Source organism: Danio rerio, chromosome 2 (genome assembly GCF_049306965.1).
Source record: "Danio rerio strain Tuebingen ecotype United States chromosome 2, GRCz12tu, whole genome shotgun sequence".
In the NCBI taxonomy this organism is placed as follows: domain Eukaryota; kingdom Metazoa; phylum Chordata; class Actinopteri; order Cypriniformes; family Danionidae; genus Danio; species Danio rerio.
Genome location: NC_133177.1, coordinates 46,743,627 through 46,763,304, shown reverse-complemented (window position 1 = coordinate 46,763,304; position 19,678 = coordinate 46,743,627). Strand labels below are relative to the sequence as shown.

General features: G+C 37.4%; 1 protein-coding gene across 2 annotated transcripts; it reads right to left on the bottom strand.

The window, feature by feature from the left end:
• Positions 1–633: 633 nt before the first annotated feature.
• itgb1b.2 (integrin, beta 1b.2) lies at positions 634–15,010 on the bottom strand. 2 transcript variants are annotated; one of them, NM_212928.2, is made up of 13 exons: positions 14,845–14,980; positions 14,601–14,667; positions 14,317–14,402; positions 14,010–14,214; positions 11,997–12,167; positions 11,707–11,915; positions 8,921–9,076; positions 8,746–8,841; positions 6,329–6,418; positions 4,940–5,080; positions 4,349–4,551; positions 4,046–4,266; positions 634–1,235 (listed from the first exon to the last, which is right to left on the bottom strand). In NM_212928.2, exons 2-13 carry the CDS (start codon positions 14,665–14,667, stop codon positions 1,039–1,041), a joined length of 1,842 nt encoding a protein of 613 aa, NP_998093.2. In that variant the 5' UTR covers positions 14,845–14,980; the 3' UTR covers positions 634–1,038. The 2 variants fall into 2 exon arrangements, with proteins under 2 accessions (NP_998093.2, XP_021335221.1); XM_021479546.3 differs by lacking the exon at positions 14,601–14,667 and having other exon boundaries at positions 746–1,235; positions 14,845–15,010.
• Between the last annotated feature and the right edge of the window lie 4,668 nt (positions 15,011–19,678).

Here is a 19,678-nt window from a genome sequence, read left to right as displayed (position 1 = left end):
TGGGTGTTTTCTAGTGATGGGTTGCAGTTAGAAGGACATCCGCTGCATAAAAACATATGTTGGGAAAAGTTGGTGGTTCATTCCGCTGTGGCGACCCCAGATTCTTAAAGAGACTAAGGCGAAAAGAAAATGAATGAATGAATAAATTCTAAATACAATCAGATTTCATTCATTCATTCATTTTCTTTTTGGCTTAGTCCCTTTATTAATCAGGGGTTGTCACAGCGGAATGAACCACCAACTTATCCAGCACACGTTTTAAGCCACTTACAGCTGCAACACATCACTCGGAAACACCTATACACACTCAATTACACACACACACATTATGGCCAGTTTTTGCTTACCTAATTCACCTGCATGTCTTTGGACTTGTAGGGGAAACCGGAGCACCCGGAGGAAACCCACGCAAACACAGGGAGAACATGCAAACTCCACATAGAAACGCCAACTGACCCAGCTGAGGCTCAAACCAGCGACCTTCTTGCTGTGAGGCGACAGCACCTACTGCGCCACTGTGTTGCCTACAGTCAGATTGCCATTATAGATTTACAAAGTAAAGTGAAAAGCTTATAGATTAATAAAAATGTTCAAATTTTACATATATATAAGTGAAAGTGCAACTTGACAAATCGGTTTTGAATGTTTAGTGATACATTATTGTAATATTTAATATACACCGCATATTCCACTATAAGAAATGATCACTCAGGGTCTTCTTGACAAATTGTACCACTGAAACCAATTGAAACACCCATATTTAATCCCAGGCATTAAGACAATTCACTCTGTGTAGTATTTTTGCATCACAGCATTTCTAAAAATATAAATTGTATAAATCTTGTATATACTGTAAGATCATAACCTGTTTCGTAGGTTATAATAACATGCAAACATATTGCATCAACCAACATCATCTTACTGACCTATGATGACACTCAATAATTAAAATGTATAACATGTGTCTCAATATGATGTACAGTATAAATTGAGGGATATGCTTTCAGGTGTCAGTTTTTTCCTTTTCACACCACTGTTTCAGGTTAGGCAGATTTCACAGGTTGGACCTTGACAATTGTCCAAACATTTACACTGTCCACATTCACAGATGCCGTGTCCATTACAGATCAGTTTGTTACTGGCCAGACAGCTCGAGGTATCCATAGAGCATTGGCATGCACTGCCGGCGTAGTTAAATTCACATGCACACTGCCCGCACATACATCGACCGTGACCTGTGGAGAACACATGAACATATTAAAGGTTTCCACCAAAACTGATGAATCTTTAATCTGACTTTATGGTTAGATCTATATAAATGTGTGTTTTTGATTTGCTTTAGAAGCCATTTATTAATGCAGTCCATATAGATTATGTTTATGATGCATGAACAGGCTTTTTGTAGCTCCAAAAGCTCCATTCATCCGCATTATAAAGCTGGGGGGAGCCATATTATTTAATATAACTTTGACTGTGCTCATCTGAAAAAAATAGGGTGTACACTATTGGCTTGAGCATGACTTTTCATTCATTCATTCATTCATTTTCTTGTCGGCTTAGTCCCTTTATCAATCCGGGGTCGCCACAGCGGAATGAATCGCCAACTTATCCAGCAAGTTTTTACGCAGCGGATGCCCTTCCAGCCGTAACCCATCTCTGGGAAACATCCACACACACACTCATACACTACAGACAATTTAGTCTACCCAATTCACCTGTACTGCATGTCTTTGGACTGTGGGGGAAACCGGAGCACCCGGAGGAAACCCATGCGAAGGCAGGGAGAACATGCAAACTCCACACAGAAACACCAACTGAGCCGAGGTTCGAACCAGCGACCTTCTTGCTGTGAGGCGACAGCACTAGTTACTGCGCCACTGCCTCGCCTTGAGCATGACTTAATTCTTTTATTTTATTTTTTGGGTATACTATTCCTTTAAAACAAACAAACAAAAAAGATAATCTACCCACAGCTTTGGGTAAGTGTCCACAATGTTTTTGTGTTCACACCAAAGTGGCATAGAGTCTGTTTAAATGTATATCTTGTTACTCTAACGCAGTGGTCACCAAACATGTTCCTGGAGGGCCGGTGTCCTGCAGATTTTATCTCCAACCCTAATCAAACACACCTGAACAAGCTAATCAAGGTCTTACTAGGTAAACTTGAAACACAAAGACAGGTGTGTTGAGGAAAGTTGGAGCTACACCTTGGAGGGACACCGGCACTCCAGGATCGAGATTGGTGACCCCTGAACTAACGTGTTTATTGTGAATTTTGAGGCCACGAACATATATAAACTCCTGAGCATAAGCCCTTAGTGGATTTATGCATGGTGTTATATCACTCAGCTCTTCTGTTTTTTGTTTTTTGTTTTTTTTTTGTGAAAGAACACCAATAAACTTTATAAAACACATCTATTTATGCGGAGATTATTATTAATACCTGCATGGTTTTTTCATATATGTTAAATTCACAATATAAAACTCTAAATACATCTCTGTTGGTCCCTTTTGTTGTGTATAGTTATAATTTAGCGCATGTTTTATGCACTAGATACATAACTCAGGAGCAGTAACAGATGAGCAGACTTACAGTAGCTGCTTACAGATCACCCCTAATGCAAATCTAAAACGAGCATCTACTTGTTTGTTTTTCAATTTTTTTTTTTGTCAAATGAAGTACGATTATTTTCCACGTTAGTGTTTCAGAGTTCATCACGCTGTGTGTGAACAGGCATTGACATGGGCTGCAGAGCAACAGAGCAGAGGTCATTAATATTCATGACCATTCCAAATATGGTCAAAGCAGTGCTTTTGATTCCCGGGGTAATGGGGTATATGCACTGGGACTTTTTGTTTTCAGTAAGCCAGCGCATTCAGTTTTAGTAAATTGTTACAGCGTTACAAAATTGTTGCATTTAATATCTGGTTTCTTTGTGAATCAATGATCTTTACTGTTTGACTGAAATACAATATAAAGTGGGTCTCAGACTGGACGCACTGAATTATATTCCATTGTTCCATTAAATACAGAAATATATTTTTCCACAGTATTTTCAATGGAGTTTCAGCACTCACCTGCTGCTCCTGATGACGCTTGCATTTAAACAGTCTTTCATCTTCATTTAAGAGTTCACACTTAGCTGATGATTGTTTATAAAGCTTGTTTGGCATGCTGTCCCAGGAGAGAGCCCTGAGCTCATAAGATCCTCGAGCCCGGGGCTCCCATCCGTTTGCAAGGCGAGAGGGGAGTTTGAGCTCAGGTAGATCTCGAGAATCCCCCTGCTGTAGTAGCTAATGAACAGATAGTGATTGCTCTTAGGAGATAACTACTTACTAAGAGCATGTCTATGATGCCGATTTGGATTAGTCAATTAACTTAAGTTGCATGTTTTTGGACGGTGGGAGGAAACCGGGGAACCGGTGAGCTCGGGGAGAATGTGTAAACTCTGCACAGAAATGTCGGCTGTCTTGGTAAGGACTAGAACCAGTGACGTTCTTGCTGTGAGGCAACAGTGCTAACCACTGGGCCACCGTGCCACCCATCTAGGAAAGAAGGAAGGGTAGGGGTGAAAGGGGGGATTCTTCAAAACGAAGATGGCTTAGGAATCGTCTGATTGGTGAATCATAAATTGAAAAATGCGGGACCAGCTGCAAGCAGTCATAAGAACCTGATCCTCTTGAAATTAGTTTATGAATAAACCTCACTTAAAGGTTGACCAACTTAATGAATGCTTAAGTCGGTCTAACTGATTATATTTCAATCAAATAACATTCTCAAAGCTGTAAAATCAACCTCATGAAATTGAAAATAGTCACATCAACCGCACACCGATTAAGTTAATCAGTGGCTGAAAAACACTTGCTGTGCATATAGCCCATTCCTCCTAAATGAGCATTTTTAGAGAATTTTCTTTAACTTAATTGTAGATATCAAAGAACATGTCGAATCAATGCACTCTATGGCACCTTTAATCTCTGTCCACTAGCTTGAATAGATTAAGTGAAGAGGGCAAATATTGACTTGACATTAAAGTCACTATACCTCCACAGAGCTTGTTGTTGAAGCGGTCGCAGCTGAAGTTGTTGCACTCGCAGTACCTTCCGCTGTATCTCTCCTCCGGGTTTTCTCTTTTCTTACACTCACAGGTTCCACAGACACATTCGCCATTGTTGCTGCAGATGCCTGACGACATATCCATCTGGCAGTATGCATCCAGATCCTGGGTGCACTCACAAATTCTGCCAGATCGACCTTCATTACACCTGATATGAGAGAGAAAACAGTCAGTCAGAAAGTTTGTCATGTCTTCATTTATGTAGGAGAGAGAATGACAGCTTCTCAGACCTGCAGACTCCACACTCCAGCGTTCCCTGTCCTCCGCTACACTCGGGGCTGTTTTTGATCCCGTCTTTGTGACACTCACATTCACAGATGTAGTTGAGAAAGATCTCCACCTCCTCGCTGAACCCCAGTGGCTTGATCTTTATGGTCTCTGGTTTACCTTTAGACGGACAGCCTTTAGCCGTGATTTCTATATCAAACAACACCTGTGAGGCACATATAATGAAAACACAGTGTTTACATTACAGTTGCATATTTTTTAGAATGGAAATAGAAACTAATGTGTATTTTTTTGGAGGGGGAGGGTGGAGGGAGTGAAATGTTCTTTTGAATGCTAACACAGTAAGCACATTACAAGACAGAAGCTAAATTTATGGTTTTTTCCAAGTTAATACTTAACATTTCTTTATAAATTATAAATCAAATATATAGACATTCATAAATGTTTCATTGTGGCATATCAGATATCGTTACATGTAAATAAATAATTCAGTTTCTTGTCAGTAATGTATTTTAGTGGGTTTTGAGTTACAATTCATGTTATTTATTTAGTGTTGTTTGACATAATGAAATATATTGCATTCACTCTCTCACCTCATCCCCAATGGAGATGTTGGAGCACTTTCTCCCATCTTCTCCTCTTCCATTCACTCCGTTCTTGCAGTGGGAGACGTAAGAGATGGACACACCATCAGGTAGCTTGCTGTTCTCCACAATCACCTCAGAGGACAGAGGCTAATGCACAGAATTAAACACAGAGAGCATATTAGTGCTGGGCAAATATCAAAAATAAATCAAAGCTATACATTTACAGGCATAGTTTCCTAACCCTCATCATGATCTAAACTGAAGACTTTCTGTGAGATATAAAATTTTTGAACAAATAAAACATTGTCTTTAAAAGAATAATTGATGAAAAAAGACATGAGAGTTTAAACATTTTAAGGTTTTGAGTAACCTTTAATTTTACTGCCACAGAACTGTTGATCTGACTGTGCCACTCAACCAATATTAAAATGGATTGAGTGCATATCTAAGATTATGAACAACCCTGTAGCATGTTAGCAGTGAGTTAAATCTTACATCTATGTTGAGTAAAATCCTTTGTAAGGAACTAATGATTTTAGTTTCAAATTTTAGTTTTAGTTTTAGTTAGAAACAGCGATTTTAGTTTCATTTCCTTTCACCTTTAAAAAGAACTAAAGCTGAACACTATCAAACATAACTGCTAATGTTTGATTTGCTTGTTCGCAGTATGCTAAAAACAAATCTATTAATCTAACACATGCCAATACGCTGAAACTTCTTTTAAAAATATGCTGAAACATCTATAAAAATAAGCAGAAACATGCTAGCAACCCAATATGCTAGCAGTGTTTAAAACATACCACGAATGTGCTAAAATAAGCTAGCACTGTGTTAAATAATGCTAACAACTTGCTAAAACATTAAAGTGTTGTGCTAAATCATGTTAGCAGTGAGTTAAATCATCTATCTAACAAGCTGTGGCTGTCAAGTAAAGAAAGGAAATAATAACAGTGATTTTAGTTTAATTTCCTTTCAACTTTAAAAAGAACTAGAACTGAACACTATCAAACATAACTGTGTGAACTGTTTGATTAGCTTGTTAGCAGTAAGATACAAACAAATCTATTTATCTAAAACGTCAATATGCTAAAACATCTTTAAAAATATGCTACATCTGTAAAAATAAGCAGAAACATGCTAGCAGTGTTAAAATATGCTATGTGCTAAAATAAGCTAGCACTGTGTTAAATAATGCTATAAACATGCTAACAACTTGCTAAAACATTAAAGCGTTGTGCTAAATCATGTTAGCAGTGAGTTAAATCATCTATCTATCTAACAAGCCTGTGGCTGTTGAGTAAAATACTTTGTAAAAAAGGAAATAATAACAGTGATTTTAGTCTAATTTCAACTTTAAAAAGGACCAGAACTGAACACTATCAAACGTGAACTCACAATTAATGCATCAATGACGAGCTTAGCCAGATTGTCCCCACTGGTGGAGAGTGTCCCCACTGCTGAGTTAGGCACTTTAGCAGACAGCTCCTATTGCAAAACACATACATTTGTACTCCAAGTCAAACTCAGTTCATTAAACATTCTCAGTTAAAGGATTAGTTCACACAAAAATTGTAATTCTGTTATTAATTACACACTCTCATGTTGTTCCAAAGCCTCTAGATCAGGGGTGTCAAACACCTGCAGAGTTTTCAGCCCTGCTTCAACACACCTATCTGTAGATTTCAAACAAGCCTAAAGCACTCAGTTAGTTTGATCAGGTGTGTTTAATTACTCTTGGAACTAAACTGTTCAACGCTGCGACCCTCCAGGAACTGAGTTTGACACCTGAGCCCTAGATGTAGGGATGGCTGATGTGATTGAGTTTTGACTCAATGTTGAGATCCTGAAGAATGATAAGAAACACCCAGATCACATGACTAAAGTGTTTCGAAACACCAGGTCACGTGACTACAGCAATGCAAAAAATGGTCATTTTAGAAGCGATTTGATGTAAAGTCTAGATAGGATACTGCTGCAGATATACACACATCAATACAGCATCATTTTTGTGACACTGCATAACAATAATTAATATTTTTACAGTACTGTGACGGTTGGGTTTAGGGTTAGGGTGGGGGTAGGCGTTAATAAAATACAATAAATAGGAAATTTAATAAACAAGATAAATAATACTCTGTACAACTACTGTTTTTACATTACTGTGCGGGTTGGGTAGACGTTAATAAAATACAATAAATGGTCAATTTAATAAATAAATAAAAATAATTCTTGTTAACTTGCTGCCTCAACTGTATTTGATCTAGCAACAACCGCGATTCAAAACCTGGCGAATCTGCATTTGACTGACAGGGTCGGAAAAACAAATATCTTTCTTACGTAGCCTAGTGGACTGTGCGTGTACACAGAGTAACGATGCTGCAAATGGCCCGAGTTTGAATCCCGGCTTGTACAAATATTCTGAAATTATGACTTGATGTATTTCAATATTGTTACTTTTTATGACTAAAACAAGACATATTTATTCACAAAGTGTTCAGTGGGATGTCAGACCAATGTTAAAACAAAACACGTCACAAGAACAGAGCATTTAAAAACTAACATCTATAGCTGCATCACCCTGAATTCAAACCCATTATCTCTGCATGCTAGTCAGGAATTCTCACCGCTCCACTAAATCACTTGAAACCTCAACTCTACAACATGGGTTTTAATACCTCAATTTGCTTTACTGTTTCTTTGCTGAAGCTGTTCCAGAGTAATACATAAAAATGACCACTAGATGTCTGTGTACAGATGGGTTTCGAAACGTTACAAAACTTCGACACATTTGCTTCATTCTGTTCAAGTATTTCATGAAGCCTTGCTTTGCCCATCACAACCTATATGTTTGTTTATCTTTAGAATACAAATTCTTTGAGAATTCAAGAATGCTTTCATTTTGTTTCTTCTTCTCAGAGTCAGTAAAGGGTGAACTCTCAGGATCACGAGTGATCTAGTGTTTGTATATCGCTGGAGAACTACACATTTTCCACTAAAATGAACTACACCTCCCATCATGCACCTTACGCATACACTAGTTCCACATTGCGATGGATTACTCACACACAGCGGAAGCTCATCATGAACAAACGGCCAGAACTATTTATACACCTTACTTTTTACATACACTTTGCTGAGTCTTTTTTCTGTTAGCATTAGAAAGCGTTTTCCTTGCCTTGCCCTTCCGTGTTTTTGTTTATTCTTCCTGTTGTTTTGCGCCCTTCCCTGACAGTTTGCTTGCTTTTGACTATGTTCTTGGATTTTGTGTATGCTCCTATTTGCCCCTGCATGTGGATCCTTACCTCTGTTGTCCAATGTCACAGTGAACATTATCTTGGATGCCTACCCATGACTTCCTCAGTTTGAAACAATGTACTGGTGCATCCAAGGCATATGAGGCATATGCGACCTTGTGTGTATAAAATAAAACTGAGTGTGTAAAATAAGCCCAGTGCACTTGTGAATGTGCGGCCTATACTGACATTGAAGGGAACCTTGAATAAGTCATCATTGTTTTATGTGTGCTCAAAAGTATTTTTTTAGCTTAATTATATTCCACTCGAACCACTGAAGGCATTTTGTTGGTTTTGAGGATTGTTTTTTTTTCTTGGTATTTTATGTCTATGGAGGATGTGGGAGCTCTCAAATTTAATCTAAAATATCTTCAATTGTGTTCTGAGGATGAATAAGGATTGGAATGACATGTGAGTGAGTATTTAATAACATAATTTTCATTTTTGAATGAACTATACCTTTAAGTTTGAAGCTTATAATGATGAACATGATGTTGTTGCAGCGTGGCATGTACACACCTGATAAAGATCCCGATACTGCTCTGTCACAGCAAAGATAGTGTGAATGCTATTGTCAGTAACTGTGTCTACCAGCTGAGAGAGGCTGGGGTAGTCCTGTGAAAATACATCAAATGATACATAAAGATGGATAGTTAAACTAGGGTATCAGTCTGTCTGAGAAACCCATACTTACAGAGTAGTCACTTCTGGTGTACATATTATCGTCAAGAAGGCATTTCCCATCATTTAGACGAACAATGCCACCTCGTTTTCCATCACCAGAAAAACGCAGTCCAGCATCCGTGAAAAACACAAGGAGACGAGTGACATTCCTCCAGCCAATCACGTCCTGAGATACAAATTGAAACACAGCAGACAGAATACAGGTTTTGTCCAAAGGGATGCCTAGGACTCTTATTAGTGTGTTTCCTAGTGTATAAATGCTCAATCACATGGTGACATCATGGTTTGTTTTTTTGATTGAAAAATCAGAACCATCAAGTTGCAATAGGCATGGGGCGATAACCGGTTTCAAGGTTTACCGTAGTTTGGAAAAGTCAAGGTTTTAAAATAATCTATTTTGTATTATATTGTTCCTACGGTATGTGTACATTTTTTAGGGTGACAGTATCTCCAACAGAAAATAACCGTACACATCAAAAGTTACTGGTCAGCCCGCAATTCAGGAAACATCTGAAAAACATATCACTTATAAACCAACATTCAAAATTTAAAATCATTGATGCTAGCTTACAGAACAGCTACTGGCACTGCACCCTCTTACATCCACCTGCTCCTGAAGGTCTACATCCCCTGGCACCATTCCAGAGAAGCTATACTTTCCAAAACCTTTTCTTTTAATGTTCCATGGTGTTGGAATGATCTTCCTATTCCCACACGGGCTGCAAACTCACTGGTAGCTTTCAAACGACAACTGAACCTATGTTTTCTAAGAGCACCTAAACACCTGATGAATAAAAACCAATCCGCTTGTTAAGTGTGACGTCACGTGAAGCGGCTTTCAAGTCTAAGAGGTCTATCAAACTGTATGAGACTCATCAAATGGTAATAATAAACATTTACAAAGTGCTGTAATACTTTTGAAAATCAAGACCGCGATTTAATCCATGCCTAATATTAGAAGACCAGAAAGTGATAAATTTTTTATAGATTGTTAAAATATTGGTGTCTGTGATGCAGCAAGTCCAGAGGCTGTTGTGTACACCATGATTGTATATAAAACTCATTTTAATGTGTGATATGACTAAAAAGTTGTCATAAATGAATATTTTCTCAAATAAAATGTGTAGTGGCTTGAACCTGGAAAAAATATTCCATACGTCACCACTTAACAAATGTATACCCTCTTCTCTGCTCCACCTCATCACACATCAACCAGTATACTCTAAATTCTGAGTGTGCTTCACACAGGTGGATGGCCTAAACAAACCGCTTGTAGAAACGCGTTTTCTCTCTCTCTAAAAAATGTTACTTTGTATAACTCGCACTTTTTATGTGTATTGCCTCTTCTTGTTGAATCACTGTATGCCTCCTCACTTTGGAAAAATCATCTGCTTAACACCTAAATTTAAATGTAACTTACATGTAGGGCTGTACGATAAATTTCAATCGAATCACAACTGCGATTTAGAACGTTGCAATTAGCTAACTGCAAGAGGCTGCGATATGAATTATTTATGTATTATTTAATTTGCCCAGCCAGAGAAAATGCGTGACTGCCGTCTGGGTGGGATCTAGCCAAGTGAGTGAATTGATTAGAATTGAGCAACCAAACTATACAGAACGGAGAATGGAGCTTGCATTAATAGATGGATTAACATAAAAGAAAAACAGAAGATCTGTAATATGGGAATATTTTAGTTTTAAAGTCACAGACACCGAAACAAAAACTGTTAATTTGTGAGAATTGTTGCGACAGCATGAGAAAATACAACAACCAGCAACTAAAAAAGCAGCACAGGCGGCTATATAAAGAGTGTCTTGCTAAAAAGTCAACTAAAAGTATTGCCTGTGACACTCAGTATAGTAGTAAGCAACAGCAAAGTACAATTTCAGAGTTATTTCATCCAGGTTAGTTTGCTGATTGTTCTGTATTTTTATAATATTATTATTTTTGTCTGCATACTACACTATCTCCCTAATTTTAGTTTAACTTGTTTAAAGAAAGGTAAGGTCATTTAATTAGTGTTTAATGTTTGATCTAGAGAAAAAATATTTTAATTTCTGAACATTTTAAAAACTATTTGAATAATGTTTAAGTAAGTTAATATCATTTCAGGTCCTTTTTTTAACTAACACTCGCTGCATTTTAACAGTAAGAACCTGCGATACAGATTATTGAGCTGAAGCTTGACAACAAAATAAAATCGCAAATTAAATCGAAATCACAATATCTATCAAAAAAATTGTAATTAGATATTTTCCCCAAATCGCACAGCCAAGTAGGGTCTGAAAATGAACAGTGCAGTGGCTTACTTCATATCGAAAGAAAAGAAAGATATCAGAAATGCCTATACAAGAAGAAATCTGTGTTTTTGAAACGAATGTTCTGTGACGTCTGTGACTTATTTTATTTATTTAGCCTGACATGTTTACTGTTCCAAAATATTATAAATGTTTCTGAAAATAAAATATATCAAGTTCAATAGGGATAAAAAATTATTATTATTTTTTTTTATTTTGAACCAAGGTACTCACAATACCGTGATACTGACAAACAGTGCTATTTTTATCTAAGGTTATCATACCATTAGAATCTTAACCGTCCCATGACTAAATATATAACATGACGACGCAGCAATTTGTTGTACACAGTATCATATACTTTGTGTTCAGCTTTCTCATTCCTAAATTTGAAGCATTTACCATTAGATTCGATGTGTGCACAGGTACAACACTGCATGTGCAAACATGTTTTGACTCTAGTTATTTTTTTGAGGAATGTTCATCTTGACCCACCGTGCAGACAGCAGCCTGCATCAATGCCTCTAATCCTGCCTCTGAAGAATCCAGGTTTCCAGAGGTTTTCAGCTTGCTGATTTCTTGTGTAAACAATGCATGATCGTCCGTCAAGCTCAGTACATTAAAGTAACTGAATGGAGCTATGCAATTATCTGGAAAACATGGGTTCGTCTGAATGGAAGGTTTCCTAAAGAATGAACCAAAACCTGCAAACAGGAGTTATCGGATCATTTAACAGCTTTAAAAACAAACAAAGGTGTGAACGAGAGCGTTTGTGTCCTCCTGACCTATACGCAGGTCTTTCGTGATGTCCTTCATCTCATTGGCGAGTTCGGTTCCCAGGTTTTTGAAATTTTCCAAATTGCTCAGCATAGAGTGACTGAGGTCCATCAGGAAGTACAGATCAATGGGATAATCCTCTGCCCTCTTAAACTTGAGAGTAAACTTCTGTGCTTCTCCTGTGGAGAGAAGAGATGAGAAACATACAGAAAGGTAAAATGTGTTTCTTTTACAGGGGATCAGACCTCTTACTATATTCATAATTAAGTGAATAGTTCAATATAAAGTGAATATACAGTTAAAGTCAAAATTATTAGCCACCCTGCATGTTTTTCCCACAATTTCTGTTTAACGGAGAGATTTTTTTCCAACACATTTCTAAACATAATATTTTTAATAACTCATTTCTAAAAACAGATTTTTTTATTTGTCTTTGCCATGATGACAGTGAATAATATTTAACTAGATATTTTTTAAGATACTAGAATTCAGCTTACAGTGACATTTAAAGGCTTAATTAGGTTAATTAGGCAAGTTAGGGTAATTAGGCAACTCATTGTATTACGCTGTTTTGCAACTGTCTTAAGAGAGATCCCCAGACTTCCCTCTCCCCAGACACTTTCTCCAGCTCCTCCGGGGGGATCCCGAGGCATTCCCTGGCCAATCTTGAGAAATAGTCCCTTCACCGTGTCCTGTCTCTTCCCCAAGGCCTCCTCCTAGAGGGAAATGCCTGGAACACCTCCCTAAGTAGGTGTCCCGGAGGCATCTGAAACAGTTTGCTTTCCACCTCAGCTGACTTCTCTCAATATGGAGGAGCATCGGCTCTACTCCGAGCTCCTCGCGGGTGACAGAGCTTCTCACTCAATCCGAACTCATTTCGGCTGCTTGTCTCCGAGATCTTGTCTTTTTGGTGATGACCCAAAGCTCATGACCATAGGTGAGAGTAGGAACGTAGATTCGAGTAAATCGAGAGCTTTGTCTTTCTGCTCCGCTCCTTCTTTTTCCACAACAGACCGGTTCATCGACTGCATTACAGCTGCACCAATACGCCTGTCAATCATTACCTTCACTCACTCATGAACAAAACCCTGAGATACTTAAACTCCTCCACCTGTGGTAAGGACTCTCCTCCAAACTGGAGATGGCAAACCCTCTGTTTCCAGTGGAGCACCATGGTCTGCTGATTCTCATCCCAGTCGCGTCTTTAGGAAAAATTCCTTGGTCTGTTATACATCATTCGGGAAAAATTGCTGCGCGTTAAGCTCTCTTGGCCACCGTACTTATATAATGGACCGTATGATGGCTCAGTGGTTAACACTGTTGCCTACCAGCAAGAAAGTCATTGGTTTGAGTCCCGGCTGGACCAGTTGGCAGCTCTGTGTGGAGTTTGCATATTTCTCTGAGTGCTTCAGTTTCTCCCACAGTCGCTAATCGTGAATTTAATAAACTTAATTGGCTGTAATGTGTGTGAATAAGTGTTTCCCAGTACTGGGTTGTGGCTGAAAGGTCATATGCCGGAATATTTGGGAGGTGATTCCACTGTGGTGACCTCTGAAATAGAGACTAAGTTGAATGAAAATGAATGAATGCTGCTGCTTGTTCATTTTCTCATTACAATAACTCATTCACTTTCATTACATTGAGTGGCAAATTTATTCTCAAATTTATTTCTGCTGTGACTAAGAAACAAGAAACAAAATAAGTCAATTAAGTTTGGCGCAACATTCTTAGCAAACAAATATTTTTGTGTTTAATACACGTCTTAACATAGACAACTAGTCATCTAATAGACAGATTACGCAAACTTCGAATCTGTAGTCCTTTATTTCTGTCTATTTGGTCACTAGTCTATTTTTGACTGTTGTTAGACATCTAATAGATTTTTACTGACAGCCCAAGCCCATTGCTTGCTGAGTTGAGATGACTAAGCAATATTTTGATTGACATTTGGATGAGAGTGTCATGATTCTTTTCTCAAAACATATTTAGACAGATCCAGTGATGTTTCTGTGATCCAGTACCTGAGCGAAGGTTCAGCTTGACTTTCTGTGGCTGAATCTGCGTGATTTCATCGGGCCTCAGATTCTGTCCTCCATCAGTTTTACGGTTTGTGACGGGTTTGTTCTTGTCAATAGTGACCGCTCCTCGAGGGTTTTCTACACCGTCTGCAGTGCAGCCAGCTTTCGCCATGGACTCAATGTCATCACAGCGTGAAGGTTTGAAATCCTGTTTAGATGCAAGAAGAGACTTGCTGAGCTACACATCGTCCAGGAAGACTCTGATCAACAGTCATACAAGGAGAAAATCAGTGTAGATGAAAGAACTTACAGGATCTTTGCACCACACACACTGTGGGCCGATCTGAATACACTCTCCACAGGTTTTGGCATTTGCAGAAATGCATGGATTACTGTCTGAGCACAACACAACAACATTCAGTGATTACTGATTTTGCAGAACATCATTTCTAAAGGTTTTTCTTTGCATATTAATAATAAAGCACTTCACATTTACCCACATGATTACTAGGAAACAAACCCCAAATACCTAAACATTAAAATGTTCCCTTAGGCACTAAAAAGTTGATGTTGCTAAATTGAATATTAGCCTACCTGTGTTAGCACCGACATAAGAAACAAATCCTAGCAGAGCTGATAATAACAAAACTGTTATATCCATCTAAATGTGAAAGAACAGGATGCTGTTAACACACTTTCTAAGTTCTTAATGTCAGATTAAATGTATATGAACACTGCTTATATTGTAAACAGGATCTACATTGTAAAAGCTGACCAACATATATATAACATAAACGCTTTACTTACATTTAATTTTTACAACAGTTCAGTTACTTACCTTGATATGTAGCTACTGCTAAGGCTCCTCCTGAAGTTGTGTTGTAAATAAATGTTCACAGTATAAATTTACAGGACGTTTCTGAAATATTGAAGTAAAGTTTGAGTGTAGTTTACTTTGTTCATACAGTCTGAGTGTCCTCTCGAACCTAAAAGTAGGGAGTTGTGGAAGGCTTGGTTCTGATTGGTTTATGACATACCGGTCAAAATTCTCCCGTCCCGCTTTAATACAGTTAAAGTATTCCCCTGAACCACCAGGGGACGCCCCTTGCTCTTAAATGTGAATGGCTGTTCAAGAGAACTATACTTCCTCTCATTTAGGCTTGAAAACACTTTAAAATAAATATAAAAACGGCCGCATTGCCTTCCTTTCCCCTTATTTTCACAGCCTAATGTTGACAGGTGTGGTTTATGAACGATATGTGCCGTTGTTTTCCAGGTAGGCTAGTTAGGCATAGTTAGGCATAGGCCGGTATAAGATTCTGACGGTATGATAACCCTGGATAAAATATCACGTTTCACAGTATTGTTATTACTGCGCTCAAATAAGTTATTTTTATGTTTGTAAAAAAAAAAAAAAATTTTACATTTTTTTCCACTGAACACTGCATTTCAGGTTCATTAGCTTGTTATGCAGTATATAGATGATTATAGCATTTTTTTTTTTTCAAACATTTGCTAAATTGTGGGCTGTCCAGTAACTTTTGATGTGGATGGTTTAGTACTGGAAATATAGTTGCCCTAAATAAATAAGATCGTCTTTGACAAGATGTAAAATAAATAAACTTAAATATACCCTAGGAACGGTATGACAACTTTTGCTATTTTAAAGCAGTGACTTTTCCAAACTGCTGTAATCCTTGAAACCGGTTTTCATCCCATGCTTTTGCACTGCTGAAGTTCTAGTTAGACCTTGACAGCATTACAGTTCCTCATCCCTGTGCCACAAACACTAGTATAAACATGGAAACAAACAGAAACATATCTTCAAGCTACTTCAGCCGTTCTAGCAATTAAGCACCTTGATAAGCTACGGCACTTCTCTTTAGCATACACTTCATAAAGGATCTTCATGAAGTAAATGATTTTTCCCTTATTACTACAGATGAATTACTTTAAATTTACACTTCTTTTATGATTTGTTCAATGATTTCTATGTAATGTTTTGGCTTTTTGCGGGGAATCGAAATAAAAATCTATATTATTGATGCTGTAAAAGGTCCCTTATGAAATTGAAAATACTCATAATGTTTCCAGAAAAATTCAGTGGCTGAACAACACTTCTGTGCATATAACCCATTCATAACAACACAATCTACATCAGCTTTGCGTGAAGTCAAATAGTTTTAGGAATTCTTCAGCCATAGTGTCGTCCTCCCTCCAGCGTGCAAAACTAACTACAAATTTGATTGAGGATTTTAAAAAGTTGATTCAGCATTTGTTTTTAGCGCTGTTACTCATGTCCTTGGCATGAGTGCACGCACAATCTGCATGAACAGGTGCGCAGTTGTTCAAATCTACATTTGCTGACAGACAGTTTGCACTTTTTATCAGAATTATGGGAATTATCGGCTTGACAATTTATAATTAGAAGAGCATTTTTTAGTCTTTTTTATGCCTTACCCAGAAAATAAAAATACATATAAATACATTTAGATCATTGACTTTAATCATTACCTTTGGAAAGTAAAGACACTTTCAACCAGCACAAAAAAAATGTTTCTGAAGACAATCACCTTTAATGCATTTTTAATTGGTAAAATAAAAATGCACATAAAACCCATCATTCCATAAATGTTACCTTGTTCACTTTATATAGATCAGCTCATCTGTCAAACTGAATCAAATTTTTAACAGTACCATGGTATATAGCCTACGTGCTGAATATAAATGGATGAAAAAACAAACTACACAGCTAAACTGTGTAAAGCGCAGACATTTCTAAAAGTCATTTAATAATAAAATCTCTTACGTTTGATTATAAGGCATGCTGACTCACAAAAACAAACCTGATAACAATGCAGTCCAGTGTTTTGGGTTCTTTATTTCAATAAATAACTAGTAGAAACAAAAGACAGTGGGCTTGATGCAAAAATGAAAAAGGCACTTACAATGCAAATTGTGTGTAACATGATTACAATTTTACAAGCTCTGAAGATAAAAAAGGGAGAAACATGTAATTATTTTTTTATAACACTGATCTTTACCAACCAACCAACCATAATCTAATGCAGTTAAAATGGACAAATTCAATTATAAAAAGAAATGTGAAACAACTCCACTCACGGAGAGACTAAAAGAAACGACAGTAAAATATAGTTCTTGCACAGTAGACGTAAATATTTGGCATCAGTGAAAGAGAAAAATCCAGGACCTGAGTTTCATTCCTCATTCTTTAAACAAATGTAAAACCTGAAGATCTTTTCATATGACATTACACTAATGTCTGCACTAACCACAAGTTGATTGTTTCATTCACAGACAGTGGCCAAAAAAATCCCTCTGACATTTTCTGAACAACTCAGATGTTGCAAAGCGGAAGGCATTTCAATCAAACACTCAAAACCTTTACAACAGTTGGTTTGCATGATACTAAATCTGTCCATTTTAGATTCAAAATCATTAGTAAGCGCAATAAAAAAAAGTCACAAAACCATTTGACTCGCAGACCAAAGCAAGGCGATGTAAGCACACACACACATCCAGACTCGCATAGGCCTAAGCATTATAGACTGGACTCAAATCAGCCAGAATTATGCAGACGACATATGCAGAGTCTACATGAGAAAAGCACCATGTGTACAAACAGCAGTGGTCCGCTACAGTTACCTACTATACCAGTGACAGGACACCCCATCCATTCATTAATTCACAAAGTTTCCTGTACCATCAAACGACACAAACTGATTCGATTACTTAACTAAATACTGAATAAAGCAGTGGATATCCATTAAAGGAACACTGCTCTTCTTTTGTTTTTGTTTTTTTTGAAAAAGTCTTGATTTACACGTCCCCTAGAGTTAAGTAGGTGAGTTTTACCATTTTTAAATCCATTCAGTCAATCTCCGAGTCTGGCAGGAGCACATTTAGCTTAGCATAAATCATTGAATCAGATTAGACCATTAGCATCTCATTTAAAATTGTAAAAGAGTTTTGATATTTGCTATTTAAAGCTAGACTCGTCTGTAGTTCCAACATCTACAAAGTCTGATGGGAAATGGAAAGTAGCTATTTTCTAGAGGCTGGTATGTCTAGGAACCATAATCTCGTTCTGGTGTAATAATCAGGGAACTTTGCTGCCATATCATGGCTACAGCAGGCACAATGAAATTATACAAACCTTGAAAATAGTCCAGAGCAAGCTACTTATTTTCCATTAGTCTTATTACACAGCATAACTACAAAATGAGTCAAGTTTTAAACAGAAAAAATGACTTTTTGACTGATCGAGATGCTAATGGTCTAATCCGATTCAATGATTTGTGCTGCACTGAGCTAATAGCGCTCCCGCCAAACCCAGAGATCGACTGAATGGATTCAGTAAGATAAAACTCAGTTGTTTAACACTTGTGGGCTTGTAAAAACACCCTATTTCCCTCAAAATAGTGGAGTGTGGCTTAAATATCAATCTGTCGTGTCTTAGACAACATACTTAATGCAGACTTGACCTTATCTTACCTACAAAACCCCTGTCATCTATCCCAATGCGTCGGCTTTTAACATTCAGCAAAAACAAGGCAGATCTGTGGCTAAAAGTCAAGGGAACATTGAGATTTTCAAAGATTACATAAAAAAAGTAAAAACTCAATGGAAAGCTGCTTTCTTTAGGCTGACATGACTAGGATTTATACTTTCATTCTGGTGTAATAATCAAGGAACTTTGCTGCCATGTCATGGCTGCAGAAGGCACAATGATATTAAACAAAACCTGAAAATAGTCTCTACTTATCATTTTCCAACAGTCTTATTACACAGCATAACTACAAAAAGAGTCAAGTTTTCAATAGGAAAAACGACTTTTTGACTTTTAGTGAGATGCTAACGGTCTAATCTGATTCAATGATTTATGCTAAGCTAAGCTAAGAGTGCTCCCGCCAGACCCAGATATCGACTGAATGGATTGAACAAGGCAAAACTCGATTGTTTAACACTTGGGGGCTTGTGAAAAAAGCTTATTTCCAAAAAAAGCGAAGTGTTCCTCAAATTTCAATCTATTATGTCTCAAACAACATTCTTAATGCAGACTTGACCTTATCTTACCAACAAAACCTCTGTCATCTATCCTAATGTGACGGCTTTTAACATTCAGAAAAACAAGGCAGATCTGTGGCTAAAAGTCAAGGGAACATTGAGATTTTCAAAGATTGCATAAAAAATGTAAAAACTCCATGGAAAGCTGCTATTTTCTTTAGGCTGATATGGCTAGGAACTATACTTTCCTTCTGGTGTAATAATCAAGGAACTTTGCTGCCATATCATGGCTACAGCAGGCACAATGATATTATACAAAACCTGAAAATAGCCCAAAGCAAGCTACTTATCATTTTCCATCAGTCTTATTACACAGCGTCACTACAAAAAGAGTCAAGTTTTAAATAGGAAAAATGACTTTTTGACTTTGAGCGAGATGCTACTGGTCTAATCCGACTCAATGATTTATGCTAAGCTAAAAGCGCTCCTGCCAGACCCAGGAATTGGCTGAATGGATTCAATAAGGTAAAACTTAGTTGTGTAACACTTGGAGGATTGTAAAAAAGCCTATTTCCCCCCAAAAAGCGGAGTGTTCCTTGAATATTTATCTATTGCGTCTCAAACAACATTCTTAATGCAGACTT